This window comes from Petromyzon marinus, chromosome 42, assembly GCF_048934315.1.
Source record: "Petromyzon marinus isolate PM22_M1 ecotype Great Lakes invasive population chromosome 42, UKy_Petmar_22M1.pri1.0, whole genome shotgun sequence".
Classification (NCBI taxonomy): domain Eukaryota; kingdom Metazoa; phylum Chordata; class Hyperoartia; order Petromyzontiformes; family Petromyzontidae; genus Petromyzon; species Petromyzon marinus.
The window spans coordinates 10873861-10892008 of NC_133708.1; the positions used below are offsets into that span (position 1 = coordinate 10873861).

The 18148-nt window shown below is 51.3% G+C and overlaps 1 protein-coding gene across 4 annotated transcripts in view; it reads right to left on the bottom strand.

The window, feature by feature from the left end:
• The window catches only part of LOC116951145 (fibulin-2-like), a 51293-nt gene extending 33811 nt beyond the window's left edge, over window positions 1–17482 (bottom strand). For 2 of the 4 annotated variants that reach the window (XM_032969603.2, XM_032969602.2), the window contains exons 1-4: window positions 16014–17481; window positions 11895–13419; window positions 2697–2811; window positions 718–847 (exon numbers count right to left, since the gene is read on the bottom strand). In XM_032969603.2, coding sequence (XP_032825494.2) covers window positions 718–847; window positions 2697–2811; window positions 11895–13419; window positions 16014–16289 — 2046 coding nt within the window. In that variant the 5' untranslated portion in view covers window positions 16290–17481. Of the gene's footprint in view, window positions 1–717; window positions 848–2696; window positions 2812–4192; window positions 4400–11894; window positions 13420–16013 lie in introns of those variants that run through there. The other 2 variants (XM_032969606.2, XM_076073514.1) reach the window with 2 other exon arrangements.
• Window positions 17483–18148: the final 666 nt, after the last annotated feature.

The window sequence follows — 18148 nt, forward strand, 5'->3', positions numbered from 1 at the left end:
GATGATGGTGTCCATGCACACACATGCTACTGATGATGATGTAGTGGTGCTGACAATGATGACGGTGATGCAGATATGCTACTGATTACGATGATGATGTAGTGGTGGTGACAATGCTGATGGTGATGCAGACATGCTACTGATGATGATGTAGTGGTGGTGACAATGATGACGGTGATGCAGATATGCTACTGATGACGATGATGATGTAGTGGTGGTGACAATGATGACGGTGATGCAGACATGCTACTGATGATGATGTGTTGGTGGTGACAATGATGACGGTGATGCAGATATGCTACTGATGACGATGATGATGTAGTGGTGGTGACAATGATGACGGTGATGCAGACATGCTACTGATGATGATGTGTTGGTGGTGACAATGATGACGGTGATGCAGATATGCTACTGATGACGATGATGATGTAGTGGTAGTGACAATGATGACGGTGATGCAGACATGCTACTGATGATGATGTGTTGGTGGTGACAATGATGACGGTGATGCAGATATGCTACTGATGACGATGATGATGTAGTGGTGGTGACAATGATGACGGTGATGCAGACATGCTACTGATGATGATGATGTAGTGGTGGTGACAATGATGACGGTGATGCAGATATGCTACTGATGACGATGATGATGTAGTGGTGGTGACAATGATGACGGTGATGCGGACATGTTACTGATGACGATGGAGGCTGTAACACCTTGTAATGCACAGCCCCACACGGATCCAAAGGCTCAGCGGTGCAGAAACCGCCCCTCTTGGCCACAGAGATCCCAGCTCCGCACTGTGACTCCTGCACGGCAGCAAGGCAGCACTGCTCCTGCGTGATCCTGCAGCCATATCATCATCATCAGCAGCAGCAACAGCAGTATCATCATCAGCAGCAGCAACAGCAGTATCATCAGCAGCAGCAGCAGTCACAGCAGTATCAGCAGCAGCAACATTATTTGCAGCGATAGAAACAGCAGCAGCTGTGTCATCACCGTCAATAGGGTTGCTTGCATCAGTATCACCATCACCAATAGCACTCTCTGCACGTTCATCATCATTGGTTGCAGCATCAATAGCACATTGGCATCGTGATAAGTAGCAGCAGCAGCAGCAGCACTGTCCACACTATCATCATCGTCGTCAGCATCACCATCATTAATAACACTATATCATCATCATCGCAGCAGCAACAGAGGTCCAATCTTTATTACCTATGCTGGTGTCATCAATCTCTGCCGTCCATGGAATTACAATCGCAGCACGTCACTGTGCCGAGCCGTACGTAAGTGTATAGACAGCGCGCCTAACCGCATTACGAAGCGACGGGCGGCAGCATCTGTAGCTGGCCACGAGCGAATTGACACGGAATGGACATCCCCTGCAATCAAATGACACCGCCTGCGCCTGCACGTCCTTGGTTCCCGTAAGCCCTGCGAGCCAACATCTCAACATTGATACCATCGCAACTGGCTTGTCACCAGTGCCGGATTCAGCGAGTGCGGGGCCTGTAGCAATTGCTACTTTTGCTACGAGGATAATCCGGCGCTGGTTGTCACGCCGAAAAAAAAAAACCTCAAATCAATGGGAAACACGTTGTGGTGATTGTTCAGGGTTGACAAGTAGTTCTCTGGTGGGATGGGATTTAGTGTTGTTGTTCCTCTGCTGACAGAATTTTTATAAACAAATTTACGCGGACATTTTGTCTGCCTGTTTACTTAAACGTTGGCCTGAAACTCTGTAGCCTAACAATGAACCCTGTACAGAGAGAGTCCAGCCGAGTACATTACGGAAGCGTTCTTTGTAAAAGAGGGCCCCACCGCTGGGAGAGTTTGGCCAATGTCTTATTTGAGTTCTTTCTGTTTTTGTGCGTGGGAGGAAACCGGAACGCCCGTAGAGCAAACCCCCCACACCCCGCGCAAACTGCCCGTCAACAAGACGCGTTTCGCCACCGGCGATTTTAACCGAACCCCAGCCCTGCGTCGTCCCTAGGGAGGGCACGGCGAATCGGGGCGACCGCCCAGGGCCCCGCACTTTGGTGTGGCGGTGAGGTAGGGGGGGGGGACGCGCTTCGACGTCAAGATGTCAGATGAGATACTTCCGGTTTGGTTTGGAGGCGTCGGACGGCACAACCACCGTGGGGTTTGCCCCGCGGCCCCACACACACCCCCACCCCCCCCCGAGACGGCCGTGCCCCCGACCTATCAATTTATATATCGATCCCATGAGCGCAACTGGCAATGGGCTGTAAGCCATCGTGCAGTTCGCAGCATGCTTCAAACAGAAAGGATGGTGAACATTGGTAGTTATGATGGTGCTGTTTGTGATTATGATGGTGAACATTGGTTGTTATGATGGTGCTGTTGGTGATTATGATGGTGATAGTGCTGCTGCTGATGATGATGAAGGCTGGTATATCTGATTGTGCTGCTGATGATTATGATGATGGTAAAGACTGGTAGTTATGATGGTGCTGCTGATGATGATAATAATAATTATTCTGATGATGCTGCTGATGATGCTGCTGCTGCTTCTGCCACTGGCTGATGATCGCGGCGTCTGCGAACGACAACAATGTTCCAACTACGCTTGCACTGCCCACGACGACGAGTGGTGACAACGGCAGCGGTGTGGAGCGGGCAAATCGGTGCGGACGGAGGGTTGGTGGTGGTGGTGGCGGTGGCGCTGAACCTGCACTCTTCCGTGACTCCGCGAGGTTTCGAGGCCACGTCAACGCAGTGACCCGTGGCCATCGCCCACGATCGCCCCTCGTCGCAGCAGCTCCCGATCAGCTCCTCCAGAGAAGCTGTGGCAGGAGGTGCAGGCCAGGGGGGCGGAGGGGGGGTTGGGGGTATTACGAATCAAAGAGGAGGAAGAGCAAGACGCGTCGCGTTCCCTGTCGCGTCGTGAATAAACATAAACAAAAACTTTTCGCGATAAGCGGTTTTTGGGGGGGGGGGGGGTTGGATCGCGTCTTTTTTGGGGGGCGATGTAACACAAAAAAACCCTTATTATGAATAATATTGGTCGTGAAAAACTAAAAATAGAAATATTGTAGCAGGTCAGGCCCATTGAGCTGCATAGCTAAAAAAAATTCAGAAGCGACCTGGACACAAATTCTTACTTTTTTCATCACCGCACACCGCCGATTTGATCAGCCCCTCCAGCGTTTTAAACTTAACCTAGCTGTGTCGTTGGCAAATGTTGAAGTGACGAACGGCACATTTAATATCTGAATCAGACAATTTGTCTGTAGATCACTGACATCCATATGAAAAATATTTAAAACATTTTTTATTTTACCAGCTAAGGCTTACTGAGCTATATGGCTTGTTTTCGGAAGCGACCTGGCTATTGACAAATGATAGCCGCACGAAGCGGCTTGTCACGTGGAAATGTACATCAGCCAAACAATCTAAAATGCATGTTTCCAAATGTGGAGGGTAAAACCGGAGGACCCGGAGAAAAATCAACGCGACCACGGGAGAGAGAGACACGCAAACTCCAAATATACAGCAATCGTCAGGGTTGGGATCGAACCCACGACTTCCTGTAAACCAGGCGAGGTAGTGAACATCTCCTAGCCACCGCGGTCCTCGTGATGAAGCCTCCCTTCTCAAGCGGGTGGAACGACTGTGATAAGTGACCGCCGATTTGATATGGCTTTGTTTAAATTGGACTTTGACGAAAGCTTCGGGAGCGGAAAACTAAACTCTTTTTGATGCGATAAATTAATGAATGAGCATAAATCAGGCAAGGTTGTTTGCTCGCTGAAAACTATACAACGTGATGTACGTAGTGTATTTGGGTGCAGCGGTGGCACGGCGCACTGCCCTACGCAGCTGGCAAACCTGAGTTGGATACGCGGCCTCGGCTAACGTCAATATCTAAACCTGTTCTGGGCACCGCCCTGCGCCAACCTGCAAAGACCAACGTGGCGAAGTATGGTCAAACAACCCCCATTAAAAGGGGCACGGTGAGATCCCCATCCAGCAGTGCAATGACAAGTAGGATTTGTTTTCAGCGATACGTTCATCTCCCGAGCGCTGGCGCTCACACGCTAGCGCTGACTCTTAAATCTACAACAGGCGTCCGAATCGGGATTGAGGTTTGCTGCGTTACCGGAGTGGTAACGGAGCAACCCTCGAACCGCCGCCGCCCTCCTGGCACGGGAACGTGGAATGTACCTGCTTGTAGGAAGAGCCAGAGCGCGACGCACGGCACGAGCAGAGCTCGCCGCCAGTGGCTCCCCATGGCAAAGCGGCGCTACTCCCGGCACCACCACCACCAACCACCACCACAACCACCACCACCAACCACGCCGATCAGCGCTAGTGCTTGGTCGCTGCCCGCCTGGCCACGGAGTTGACTCACGACCTAGCCACCCGTGCAATCACGGGGCACTTTGAGATGTTTTTTCTACCACCACCACCCCCCCCCCCCCACACACTTTCACAATCGACGCGTTACTCCGGGCGGGCGTGTGTTGCTTGCTGGGCACAGACACATAGAGGGGCCTCAGTGTGCACGTGAGAGGCCGTGACGCCAGGACACGCGGCGTCCTCTCGCGTTCACGTTTGGGAGCCCCCCCCACACACCGGACCGTCCCCCACCCCCCCGTGAGCTGAGGCAATCGACGCACGTGGCTGGACCTCACCCATTGACGTCTCGTGGAGGTGGTGGCGGTGGTGGACTCATGCTGTTGGATGGACAGAGGTAGAGAGAGAGAGAGGTGGAGGGAGGCGGGTTTAAGAAACTCGCACGGTCGTTTAACAGCTGCCGCGCCTGGAGATTGGATCGGGTCTGTGACCCCCTTCTGGATCGCGGGTCCGTCACGCGGCCACTGCGTAGCTGCAGCAGCGTCCCAGAGCAATGTTAACAATCGTGTTATATTTATTATTTGATTTTATTAAATGATTGTATTGACTTCTTGTCGGTGAATTTATTACATTCACAATCCTGTGAATGTAGTTCATTCACCAACAGGCTTGTTGTGAATAATATATATTTTACATTAAAAAACCGCATCTATTGTGATTATTTAAATTCACGTATGAACGTTACATTCGTATCAATGCACTATTAACTATGCAGTTAGTCATGAACATTCTTTATTCCACTGCCAAATTATTTTTTTTAATTCTTAATCACATTTCTGTAGGATTAATCCCGCACCGCCGATTAGTACGGTTGGTCATGTATGGCGCAAAAGAAGTTCCACATACATTGTCAATTTAAAACGTAGGCTTTGTCGACAAATATTATTGCTAATAAAGGTTTTTGGGTTAGATCGCTGTCAGTATAAATGTGTCGTAACCCTCCACCACCCGACACAGCCAGTAAGGTTGTGGATGCTGGATGTAATTACCAGCGAAACGTCGAACTACTCAAATTGGAAATGTTGTGGATTTACTCTCCAACACACCGGTGGGTTGAAGTAGTAAATCACTGGCGCGTTGATTACGTGACAAACCTTACTGGTTGTGTCGGGTGGTGGAGGGTGACGACACATTTATACTTACAGCGATCTAACCCACACACCTTTATGAATACATTGGCAATGGAGCTGACTATCCCACATGCATTGCGTGCGCTGTGTTCATGCCTCATCAGCTGTACCACGGACTACGATGATGATTTACTGTGGCCATCAACCGCATGCCCCCTCCCCGTGTAAACCGGGGGCGCCACGGTGCCTAGGGCATGTTAACTACCTCGCCTGGTATACAGGAGGTCGTGGGTTCGATCCCGACCCTGACGCCTGCTGTGTATTTAAGAGTCAGCGTGCTCTCCCCGTGGTCACGTGGACTTTTCTCCGGGTCCTCCGGTGTTTTTGTTCCCCCCCCCCTTCGTATTTAGAATCGACATCGCGCGTTTAGAGCATTTGGCGGCTCATACATATTTCTACGTGACCATCAGCCACGTCGTCTGAGCTATCATTTGTGGCCAGGTCGCTTCTGAAAAAGAGCTGCATTGCAGCTCAGTCGAGGCCTTTCGCCTGCTAACGTAAAATAAAAAAAGAGTTAAACAAAAAAACAAAACAGTTCCATCGGCTGACAGTCGCTCCCGGTGGCATGACCTCGTGCGCGATGGAGCAGCACACGCGAGGCCCCCTTTGTATGCACGCGCAAGCGAGTGCCACCGTCCGTGAACGAAGTTCACCCGTTTAGTCGGCGCACCGTTCGCAGAAAGGAAAGGAAGAGAGAGAGAGAGACGGGCGCAGGGGAGTAGAGGGAAAGCGTGCGAGGGGTTACAATCGGTCGGGACGTTTCTACAAGAATAACAACAACAACAAAAATGCGTGTACATGCTAACGCGACTGGTTATGCGCGCAATGGCGTTGGTATAATAGTCAACACGTTGGGCTCGCAATTCAGAGGTTTCCAGTTTTCCCGTTGCGGCAGTTGCGACATTATTCACGTTCCTTAAACCCCAACCACGCCCTTCCCACCGCCACCGTTCACCCAGCAGAGTGAATGGGTTTGCCGCAATGAAGATGATCGGCTGGTCGCACGTGGTGGGTGTAAAGTGTGGGCACCGTCACCTCTTCCTCCAAGACGTTTCGCCAGCGTGGAAGCGACAGCCTAAGTCTCCTCTTCAGAAGGTCTCTCCAGAACTACCTCGAGTGGGAGTCTTCCCGATCGCAGTAGCACGAGCCACTTGCACCTTTTTTCTGATCTCGTCAAGGAGCACAGCCATCGTCACTCCAACTGCGGTCATCGCATTGCGCGCTTTCAGATGCGCCTTCTGCGGCCGTCTGGAACGCTCTCCCTTCCGATATCAGGAAGCTGCTTGAGATGCGCAGTTTTAAATCTCGATTTTGAAACGAATTTCTTTAGAACTGCCCGTTTGTGTTTAGTTTGTTGTCCTGCCCCCGCATATCGGATTAGCACGGTTGGCTACGTGCGGTGCGAAATCAGTTATCCGTACAGACCTTTCTGTTTGATTTGGAACTTTCGTGACTGCAGGAATTAATGTTTGGCTCTTTCGGTAAAGTCACGTAGAAAGAAAATAAATTAAATAATAGAGTACGACGTTTCGATTGCAACACAAGCGATCGTCATCAGGTACGAATGAATGAGAAAACAAAGCTAGTGAACTTAGAAATATAATGCAATACAACACGGAGAGTCGGCTAACATAACAGTCAACACCCTACCTGGTTGATTAACGTTCTTCCAAAGATTGCTAAATTTGAGAGAGAGAGAGAGAGAGAAACAAAACACAGACACGGAGACATACAGACAGACACATAAGCAGAGAGAGACAACACAGAGACACACAGAGAGAGACACACACATAAACAGAGAGAGACAACACAGAGACACAGAGACACACACATAGGCACACAGAGAAACAACGCCTCTGTGTCGAGGCCTTAAATACGTTCACGAGGTTTGTTTTCTCATTCATTCGTACCTGATGACGATTGCTTGTGTTGCAATCGAAACGTCGTATTCTATTATTTAATTTATTTCATTTCTCCGTGACTTTACCGAAAGAACCAAAAAGTTATACATTTATGTTTATTACATTTTCATTCTGAAAAACCTCACTGAGTCTTAAGATTGTTATTTTTTTCAGGCGGATCCTGCATTTGAACGTAAGGTGGATGCCATTCATCGGTGCTTAGTTTGTGTTTAGAGAACCCAGGCTCCCTGGAGAAAGCTCACGATTATGAAGGGATAACCTGATTCTAGAGTGCCGGGTTGGAAGGACGCAAATCGTGCCAAATCTACAACGTTGCAATCAAATTCAAACAGCTCATTGCGGAGAAACGGTATTTGGCGCAACATTAAAAAAAAAAAACTTTATTTCAGCACTTATTTCAGAGCTTCGGCATACAAAGTGTAATGTATAATTCAACACACCCTTCAATTAAGATATGAATATATAAGTCTGCGTGATGATGCCCACGGAAGGCGGAGTGCATGCATTAGGTGGCCACTGAAGAGGAGAGAGAGGTTACATTTCGCCTGCGTGGCTTTTCGTGAGATGACAAGACTTGGCTTGATGCAATCACCATCGGTGGTGACCTGTCAGCTCTTTATGTGTGTATGTGTGTAGAATTATATTTCGCACCGTACCTATCCGACCGTGCTCATCGGATGGTGCAGGCGAGAGAGAGAGGGTGGGGTGGGACAACAAACTGAACACATTAACGATGGCAGAGAACAGCACCGCGCGCGATCCCCGCAAGCCGCAGCGATGTGCGACGGTTTTAGCTGTTGTTGTTGTTGCTGTTGTTGCTGTTGTTGTTGTTTACTCCTGCCTGTTCCTACTCAATAATTCATCCTTGTCAGCTCTGCGTCAGGAAAACGTCCGACGCGCGTGCCTTTGGTGGGGCAGCTCGCGCCTCGAGAACGTTCCAAACCCCGTGGCAGGTCAACATCGTTTAGCACAAACAAGAACACACACGCGCGCACGCACGCACACACGCACCCAGCGACTGGGTAGAGGTCCCGTTACTCCGAACAAGCGTCCGCCTTTCTCCCTCGCCAATCCGGGGGGGGGGGGGGGGTTGGGGGGGGGGGTGCGGAAGGAGTGGGGAGGGGGAAGGAGTTGGATGGAGGGGGTCATTCACGGTGGCACCAGCCCCGCTTCAAGGCCGCTTTTCACCCCCCCCCCCCCCCCCCCCCGCCGAGCACTGCAGTCGATCGCCTGGCCCGGTGGGGCCTTGCGCAACCTCTTGGGGGGCTGGGGGGAGGCGCACTTCTATTTGGCGCGCGTGCCTCTCGCGACCGGCCATGTGCGGTTTTTTTTATGCCGCCACCCCCCAACACCCCCCCCCCCCCCAACACACCGCCCCCCATCTCTCTGTGCCAAACTCCGTGGAAGCGAGGGAGATTTTAGCGGAACCGCGCGCGCGAATCCCGCGTGGCGGGGGAAGACGCCACTCGAGAGCGGCGTGAGACGGCTCCTGTCAAGCTCGGCTGCTCTTCGTTGCGAGCCAAATGACCCCAAACCCAACCCCCTCCCCCCTCTCCCCCCCTCCCCCGTGGCCCACCGGGTGGTGGCCCTGAGTGCGGCCCTTGACGGTTCGGCCTCCCGCCGACAACGCACAGCAAGTGCGGACACCCCGCTCGTCATCATCGCCGTAGTCCTCGTGCTGCTGTCAAACGCCCCCAATGGTTTCAGAATTGTGTGGCGGCTCTCGTGCCGGTGATGTCTTATCAGCGAGAGTACCCCCCCCCCCCCGTGAAAAGGGGTGAAGGACACTTGGCTTAGCTTTTGCCACCCAACCCCCAACCATCCCCGTCCCTTCTATCCCCTTCCTTGTGTTCTTTCTTTCACCTCCCCTATTACTACCACAAAAAAAACAATCCACGATCCGTTTCGCGGTCCCCACCTCGGTGGATTGTATTTGATTTCCATTCATTTCTATGGGTTTTTCTCGACATCCTCCAGACATATACTGGGCGTGCAAAAATACACTCGTAAAAAATGCAGTCAAAAAAATCTCAGAGCAGGACTCTCCTGAACAAAAATCTTGAGGCTTAGTGAGAAAATCCAGGTTATGTAATAATATTTGTTATTATTTGAATGCATGATAGCTATCAGTTTAATATGAACAACTTCAAGCGTCACACTTAAACAACAAATTCCAAATGCTATGGTGGGCAGTGCAAATAAATAAATGTAGTTATTCATCGAAATATTTTACTTTGGGTTTTTTCCCTTCTTAAAAATGTAACAGCCATATAAAAAAAAATGTTATACGTTCTGTTCGCGCAAAGCGATTTGTGCAACTATTGCTTTATTGAGGTCTCCTTCACGCCAAGTTACAGTATTCCGTAAAACAGTGGCCTCTTTCAGACGATCAAATATTGCGTTTGTGGGTGAAATAGCTGCATGCGAGGGTTTGAACCAGACTTTTCTCAGCGCCAGTGATGTAAAAAAAACAGTCTACAGCTTCTAACTTTAACAAATATAGAACTCCTCGTATCCGCCTATGCTGAGGGCGAGCAAACGTTAAAAGATTAGTTTTTTTCCGCGAGCGTTATCCACAAAGTATATATATTCTTAACGTGGATAAACTTGCGAGTAATGGGATGAATCTCGCCGATGAACTCTCGTGCCAAAGAATGTTGAGGATAATGGGAAGCTGTTCCACGTTGCGGATAATGGGAAGCTGATCGGGGGGGGGGGGTGGTAATTGGATATAGGAATAGGGCCACGGATAATAGTATTCGCTGACCCTACAGTTCTAGTGGACAATAAGGGTTGAGGGTAATAGGGTCCCAGATATGAGGAACTTCTGTGGTAGTGTTTTTGTAGCAATAGGTTAGAGGCGACTCCTGCTGCTGATGATGATTATGATGTTGAGTATCACTGTGTGGTAAGTCAATGGACACTATCCTGTAGACACACTTACCCATGGACCAGGATCTACAAGCTGGAAGACATCAGGGCTGACTGATCGTGAAGCAACGAGGTGGAAGACGTCGGGGCTGACTGCTTGCGGAGATGTATGTTCGTAATTTTTCAGAAAATAAAGACGTCGACTTTTTTTATGATGGACGTCTCCAAGGAGCTTCTTTACAGATGTGTAGTGACTAACTCGGACACAGAAAGACTTGGAGGCACTACTTTCATGTAACGAGCACTATCGGGATAATACACAACACCACGTGGGTACACACTATTACTGTTGCTAGCCTATACACAACACCACGTGCGTACACACTATTACTGTTGCTAGCCTATACACAACACTACGTGGGTACACACTATTACTGTTGCTAACCTATACACAACACTACGTGGGTACACACTATTACTGTTGCTAACCTATACACAACCCTACGTGGGGACACACTATTACTGTTGCTAACCTATACACAACACCACGTGGTACACACTATTACTGTTGCTAGCCGATACACAACACCACGTGGGTACACACTATTACTGTTGCTAGCAGATACACAACACTAACCGTCTAACACTGACGGCGCTGAACGGAGGCAGCCAACAACTATCTAGCAGCGCAATGTCGAGTGAAGCAGACAGCGACGATGGCGACGACGAGATGGTAACGACGACGATCTTGAGCAGCACGACGGGGATCCCACTCTAACAACAGCCCCGAGGTCCCCCACAGGGGCCCTTCTTTTACTCTCAGCGTGGCCTCGCTCCGCCCCGGCCACGCCCCTCTCTGGAACCTTCTAGCGGGTTCCCGAGGCTTCCCGTTGGGCCCCCCTCTGTGACCTTTACCCCCTAGATATCCCCATCTCGTGTCTATCGTGGCCAGCTGACGTCGGAACTGCCATACACCGCAGATCCCCTTTCTCGCCAGCAGCCAGTGCTATGCCACTATAGATGTGTAGTGGGTTCTATTGAGACGCACTCTTGAGTATGGAGGCAACACGTTTTATTCACTCTCATAACAGGTAAGGCTACACTCGACGGGATAACAACTAAGGGTGGTGACCACCCTGTTTAGCTACATAACACTCATGGGAACACTATATAAACTGCTGGGCCAGTTAACACGTTGCCCGGCTCTGGACGACTTCTCTCACGCCCAAAGACCGAGGATCCAAGACTTGACGGGCGGGCCCCATCTCTCTTTGACAGCCCTCAAACGACGGCAACCCTGCCGGCTTCTCCGCCCCTGCTTATATCCGCTCCGGCGTGGCCGGAGCGGATATAAGCCGGTCAGATCGTACGTTGGCTGCTCTGACCCGACCGATTATAGTTATCCTGTATGCGAGAGAGATAGGTGTCTTATAGTCCCGTGTGTAACAAGAGTGAGAGATAGGTGCATTAGTCCCGTGTATAATGGTGTTGCATAAGTGTAGAATAAATGTTGTTGCCTCCTAAATAGTGTCTCTGAAATAGATTATTATTATTTCTCACAGACAGGGCAGCTCTTGACTGACTCACCGAGAGCAGAGATGGTCGCTGGCGCCGGCGGTCCTGTGCTATCAGCATCAGGCGGTGCAGGAGCGACTGCGGCAGTGGTGGCGGCGGTGGTGGTGGAGCCATGAGCGCTGAAGTCCCGCGCCCACTCGGTGGTCACTCCTCTGTTCTGGCCACGGTGCCATCCGATCGTCGCTTGCACCTCGGACACTTGTTTGGCGGCCGCCGTCCCGGTCACAGATGAGGCATCCTTGACCGTTATCCATCCGGCAGCGTCCGAGTCGAACGCGTGACCGATGGTGCCCCACGTGCCGAAGCGCCCATTACCTTCAGGAGAGAGTTGTCCGTGCTTCTCTCTGTGCGGGGCGGCTGCTGTGCCATGCGCCTTGGCGTTTACGATCTCTCCGTGCTCCGAGATGCCACCGCTTTTCCCGCCGTCTGTCGGCGTTGTCGCTGCGGCCGGTACTACGGGAGACTTAAGTGTGTTTTCTACCTCCCGAGTAAGGACAATTCCACCGTGCCATGCCCTCGGCCCATCAAGATTGTTACCCTCTTCCTCGTCACTCCTGTCATCATCGTTTTCCCCTTCTGACCGAGTCACATAATTGCCTGCAAGTTGTGCACTTCTCTCCAAGTTGGGCGCAGTGTCAACGTACTCAGGTACCTTTGCAGAGGGAGTTTCACTGAAATGAAATCTAACAGGGGGCAGTTCATTCACTGATGGGTCGTGAAGGCCGTTTGTCACTCCGAGCGGCACATGCAGATTCGGCTGCACTCGTATGCCCGACAGGTTCACCGGGTGGGGCTGATGTTTTGGCAAGGATGGGTCATGTACATCGGGACTTGGATAATTCGCATCCGCGTCCCCGTACAACGGATATGAGGGCAGGGCATTCGCATGCCATGGATAATCAGGATGCTCTGCGAGTCCCAGGTCAAATCCATAGGCAAAACCATCGCCACCATCGCCACCAGCATTATCATAATGACTGCCGTCACCATCTTTACCGTAGTCATCCCCTCGCCTGCCTCCCTTGTTGTCCACCAGCGAGGGCTCTGATCCAATGCCATAAGCAAAGCCATCGCCGTCGCCACCGCCGTCGCCACCGCCATTATAATCACCACCACGTCCAGCAACAGCAGCAGCGGAAGCGGCATTCTCATAACGACCACCGTAGCTGTCTTCGCCACGGTCATCCCCTCGAGCGCCCTCCCCATCGCCCACAGGAGGGGCGGCGGCAGCAAAATCGCCAGCCGAGTCGCAGCCCGGAACGGTGTAGCACAGGAGCAGCGATTCCCCAAGGGGGCAGTGGCAGACGCGGCAGCCTGGCAGGCGGAAGGTGAATCCGGCGTCGTGATTGTGGCCATCGTCCGAGACGCAGCCGGCGCGGAGGCACACGGGGCAGTGGTCGAGCGGCCGGTGGACCTCGATGCAGTTGGACGGGAGGTCTGGGCAGGGCATGAAGCTGCAGCTGATGGAGCCGCCCCGCGCGGGGCACGAGCACGCCGTGGTGCCGTCGTCGACGTAGTAGACGTGCCCCTCCGGCACCTGCTCGCGCACCAAGCACGGAGGCTGAGTCAGCACCGGGTCGGCATCGTACGGTGCGAAAGAAGTTCAGGATTCCTACGTGCGTAATGAAGGACTCCAAAATACGACACTTCTTGGATTAAGTTGATTGTCCTCGACAACAACGTCCAGTGCACTACCACCAGCCAACGCAAGTCCCTTGCTTTCCCTCTCCCGAGGGCCCGCCACTTACCCCTCACCCTTCCATTTTTTCCTCTTCCCCCTCCCCGTCTCTCGTCTCCGCCCATCCCTTCCTTCTAACCAATCCCTCTGCTCCCCTTCTGACCGACTTAACTGACCCCACGCCTTTATCGCTCTCTTTCAAACCGTCCAACCAATCACCATCTAGCAAGACACGTCACAGTTAACCTTAAACAGTAGTTCCCCCTCGTGGTGGTTATGGTATCTATACACACTGTATATAAACGCCTCGCTTTATCTGCGATGAACGCTGCGCTTCCCGTCGTTTTCATGCAGGGGGCGCGCAGGTTTGAACGACGGAGGCGCACGGAGAGATGTTCGATTACGTTGGAATCGACCTGCAGGACCTGCAGAACGAGGCGATTCTGTGACGATTCCCAGAATCGACTTGACCCGCACCGACACGACTTTGCCATTTGTTTTGCGACAATTTCCCATTCTCCCCGCGTACGCTATCACAATCGACAAGTCGCAGGGACAGACGTTCCATTACGTTGTTAAGCGCACAACTGTATCTCTCTTTCTACGATTAAATAATATCATAATATAAGATAAAACTTCTAAACGGAGCATCGGGTGCTCGCGCGAATGCGTCGTTCGCGTGCTAAATTTCGTGGCAGGAAAAGTCACCCCACGTGTCATTCACAGACGCTGTCCAAGGATGTCGAACACCCTTACACAAACGTACGCGCAAAGTTGCGCGCACGCATTGAAACGCCTATTTATAATCGCCGTGATTCGATCCGTTTGAGTGAGCATTTCATTGAGAACTGTAGTCTCAATGAAATGTGTTGTTCTTCTCTCGCACCTCCGATGAGCGCGGTTGGCTACGTACGGTGCGAACGAATCTCTGCATACATGCATAGTCATTTCTTAGTACAAAAAGTGACGATGCAGCCCTGCAGTTGTTTGCTCATGGCACTGCTGCTGCTGTAAGGGCCTCTACTCGAGAAAGCTCAAGGAGTGTCTCTCTTTTGGGCATTTATCCGCTCTTCCATGCTGGCCACACACCTTGAATGTGGTGGGAATATTCACACTGTTGGTCCACCACACACAACTGCGGTGAACCCATCTATTCTGCTGAGCGGACAGAGGCACAGGGATTTAAGAAACGTGTCCCATTGCTTCAACTGCCCTGGTGGCAGATTGTACGGAGCCAGTGATCTCCAGCGTGCTAACCATTACACCACGCGCCGGCTAAGTCCAGCCACCCTGCAGAAATGTATTCTTGAAAGTTTGAAGAATCTTTAGCGTTAGCTCCTCGTACGCGATGCATTTTATCCAACTTCCTCCCACCCGCTAAACACTCACGAATCAAATTGGTGTAACATCTCAAATGCAGGAACCCTCCTGAAAACAAGGCTCGATCCTCATTTTAACTCTCCTGCGCAAAAGAACTGCTATTACATGGTATTACTTTTACGGCGACACACAGAATTACATACAGGCTTGGTAGGAGATGCTGGTTATACTGGCCACGATACACGGCAAAAAAAATTCCGACTTCAATGTAAAGGTGCTCGAGCCACCCACCTGTAGAGAGAATGAGTGCTGTCTCTAAACGAGACAGCACAGCAAGTAGGTTGCCCGCCTATCTGCGCGGCGTATTCTGTGCGTGCGTTTCCTACGGCGACTCGGGTTCGAACATCCACGGGCACCAGGTTGCATGCACGACACAATAGTCGATTGTTGAGAATCATGAGACCGGGCTTTTAATACCACGGTAATTTCAACATAGGAGTGGAACGCACTAAAAGCTGTCAAACACTGCGTCCTCAGCGACGCTCATACGGCATGGTAAAGATAGACCATGCAAAGGCATTTGATCCGGCGGAATGGAAAAACGAATGAACAAATTCACACGCCTCCTACGAATTCGTGGGAGGAGTGGTGGTGCATTGGTTCGCGCACTAAGGCTACGAACCCCGCCGCTTAAGTGTCGCTCCCAGCCACGGCTAATGTCAGTGGCGAGTGCCACGTCCCACCACCCCACATCCCCCACCCCCATTTCTATAACCGGCAACGAATTGACCGGCGTGATGAAAAATGGCCAAACTACGTCTATAACCGACATGGCCGGGGGAAGCCTTCATCCAGCAGTGGATTGAAGAAGGGCTATCGTCATTATTATGCACTCACTTTTTTTTTTTCCCTTGCCACGTGAAAGTTGAATTTCTGTTAAATTATTTGGGGTTGTAAAATATTCAAATTTTATATTCGTTCACACGTCTTAGGCACATCAGCTACAGGTGCCTCTTGACAACAGGAACTCCCACAGCCCTGACCAGGTTTAGCCTTTGGCCGTGCACAAAGCTGTTGAAACGAAGAATCATTCGGGAAACTGCGGTCAAAAGGCGATGAATAGAACGAAATACCTTTCCATTTGTGTATCCGGCAGCGACGCAGTCATAGTACTGATATCCGTGGCAGGTGCAGCCCAACTGAAGGCACGCCGGGCAGCAAGTGGGGGGCTCCGAGCTCTCTGCGATGCAGTGGTCGTTTGGGGGGCAGACCACTCCCGCGCAGTCCGGAGGATACGCACGACTCTCCTTCGCTCCCAGCGTCAGCGCGGCCAACGCCACGAGCACCAGGCGCAGAGCGGCCGCCGGTTGTGCCGCCGCCGCCGATGGCGCTGCTACTGCGCGATCCATTTCCTGCGCGGCCGCAAACTAAAAAGAGAGACGAGGGCGCAGAGCTCACGGCGATCGGCGAGGAGTTCCCCGGACTCGGTGAACGGCTCACGTCAAGCCCGCACCCAGGAGATTGCCCGCTCGGTGCGTCGTATTCCATTATCCCACGCGCTCCGTGGCTCTCCCAAGACAAACATTACAGGGGAAGGAGGGGGTGGTGGTGGGAGAGAACGTTCCAAAAGGACTGTGCGCGCTTTGGAAAGACGTCTGTCCCCGACGGCATTGCTCACGTGCGATATCGCTCGCAACGAAACCGCCCGCGCACCGCGAAAGGCGTCGGCCGCGAAGGACAACGGAGACAAACGCGACGGACGCATGACGGGGACGTTTGTCGGCCGGCGAACGCGACGCTCGCCGCACGGAGAGAGCGCGGGCCACGCACGCGCGCGTGTGTCTTCCCTCGCGCACAACCGCGCCCATCTGCACACGAGATCACGCATCGCCACCCACTTGCTCTTGGCAAGTGCAGCAGTTGACAGCAAATGATCCCCAAAAGAAATTTAAAAAGCCGCGGTTCACGTGGCTGAGCGCAGCGAAGGAGCATGATTTCAACGATTAGTCGGGTCAATGTGGGAAAATCAAATGAATTTGCTTGCTTACCAGTTCAAAAGTTATTGCCCGCACGCCTGCACCTCTACCCAAAGGTGCCAGACTTAAGGAATGGGCATTTTTTATTGAACGCGGAGGGAAGTGCGTTTTTATTTACAGGATCTCTGCCAAACTGGCGACCCAGTGAAGACCGATCAGCAAATGTTCAGCTCTGAATCTGCAACAAAAGAGACACTGTTTGGCAATGCAATATGGAAACTGGGCGGGGGAGAGAAATGCTGACAACATTGCCGTAATGATGATTCGGAGTTAGGCGTTATTGTTGATGGTCCTGGAAAAAATTACTCGAAACGGAACACTGAAAAAGTTGACAACTTGCGTGTCGGTCATTTCTTACAAGCATCGCAATCTTTCAGACGCTTGGACTTTTTAGGCCCACACTTGGACAGCGTCCGAGTGAGATGTATTGCATGCCGATGGAGTAGGTGGAATATTATCAATGTCTCAAGATGGAAAGGGTTTTTTGCGTTACTTTTAAACTGCCGTAATTTTTTTAAATTATCAAATTGGGATACTTGATTCCAATATTCCCCAGAAAGTATGAAATGTCATGCATTGACACACACACACACGTGTGTGCCTTGGCAACCAGACACACCGAAGAAGTACAAAATTACGATGTGTGGAACCAACAAAACCTTCCATAGATATATTCAAAAACTAATATTTGCTATACTGTACTTTCTAACCAAAACCCAATGACGCCCATTTCAACAAATACGACCAAGCAAACACAAATATTGAAATTGCAGAAAAAAACTGACCAGGATTTTTTAGTTTGCCCTGTAAAAACTCACATTTCTGACTGCAATAATAATAATAGTCACGGGAAAACTTAATTTGCGATAATAAAAAAAAAATACCGCGTTGCAGTTGCGAAGACTGCAGCTTGAAAAGGAGGCATTGAGCCAGCAACAAACGAAATTTGCACGCCTCGGAATTTTCGCGAGCTGGGACGTGCGCCTCGATGGTCACGCTGCAGTTTGTGCACGAAAGCCCAAGGCCTGCTGTGATGGGGGCAGAGATGGGGAAACGGCATCACATTATAGTTTCCCACGACAGAGATAGTGTGGGCACAGATACCCGTGGCCTGCATATAACAGGGCGGTGTTTAGGTGCCCGTTAAAAAAAAGGACATTCGCTCAGAGTCCCTGCGCAAGTGGGGCAGAGAGCACAACGTTCGCTCTTCCCAGAACCCAACAGCACTGAGT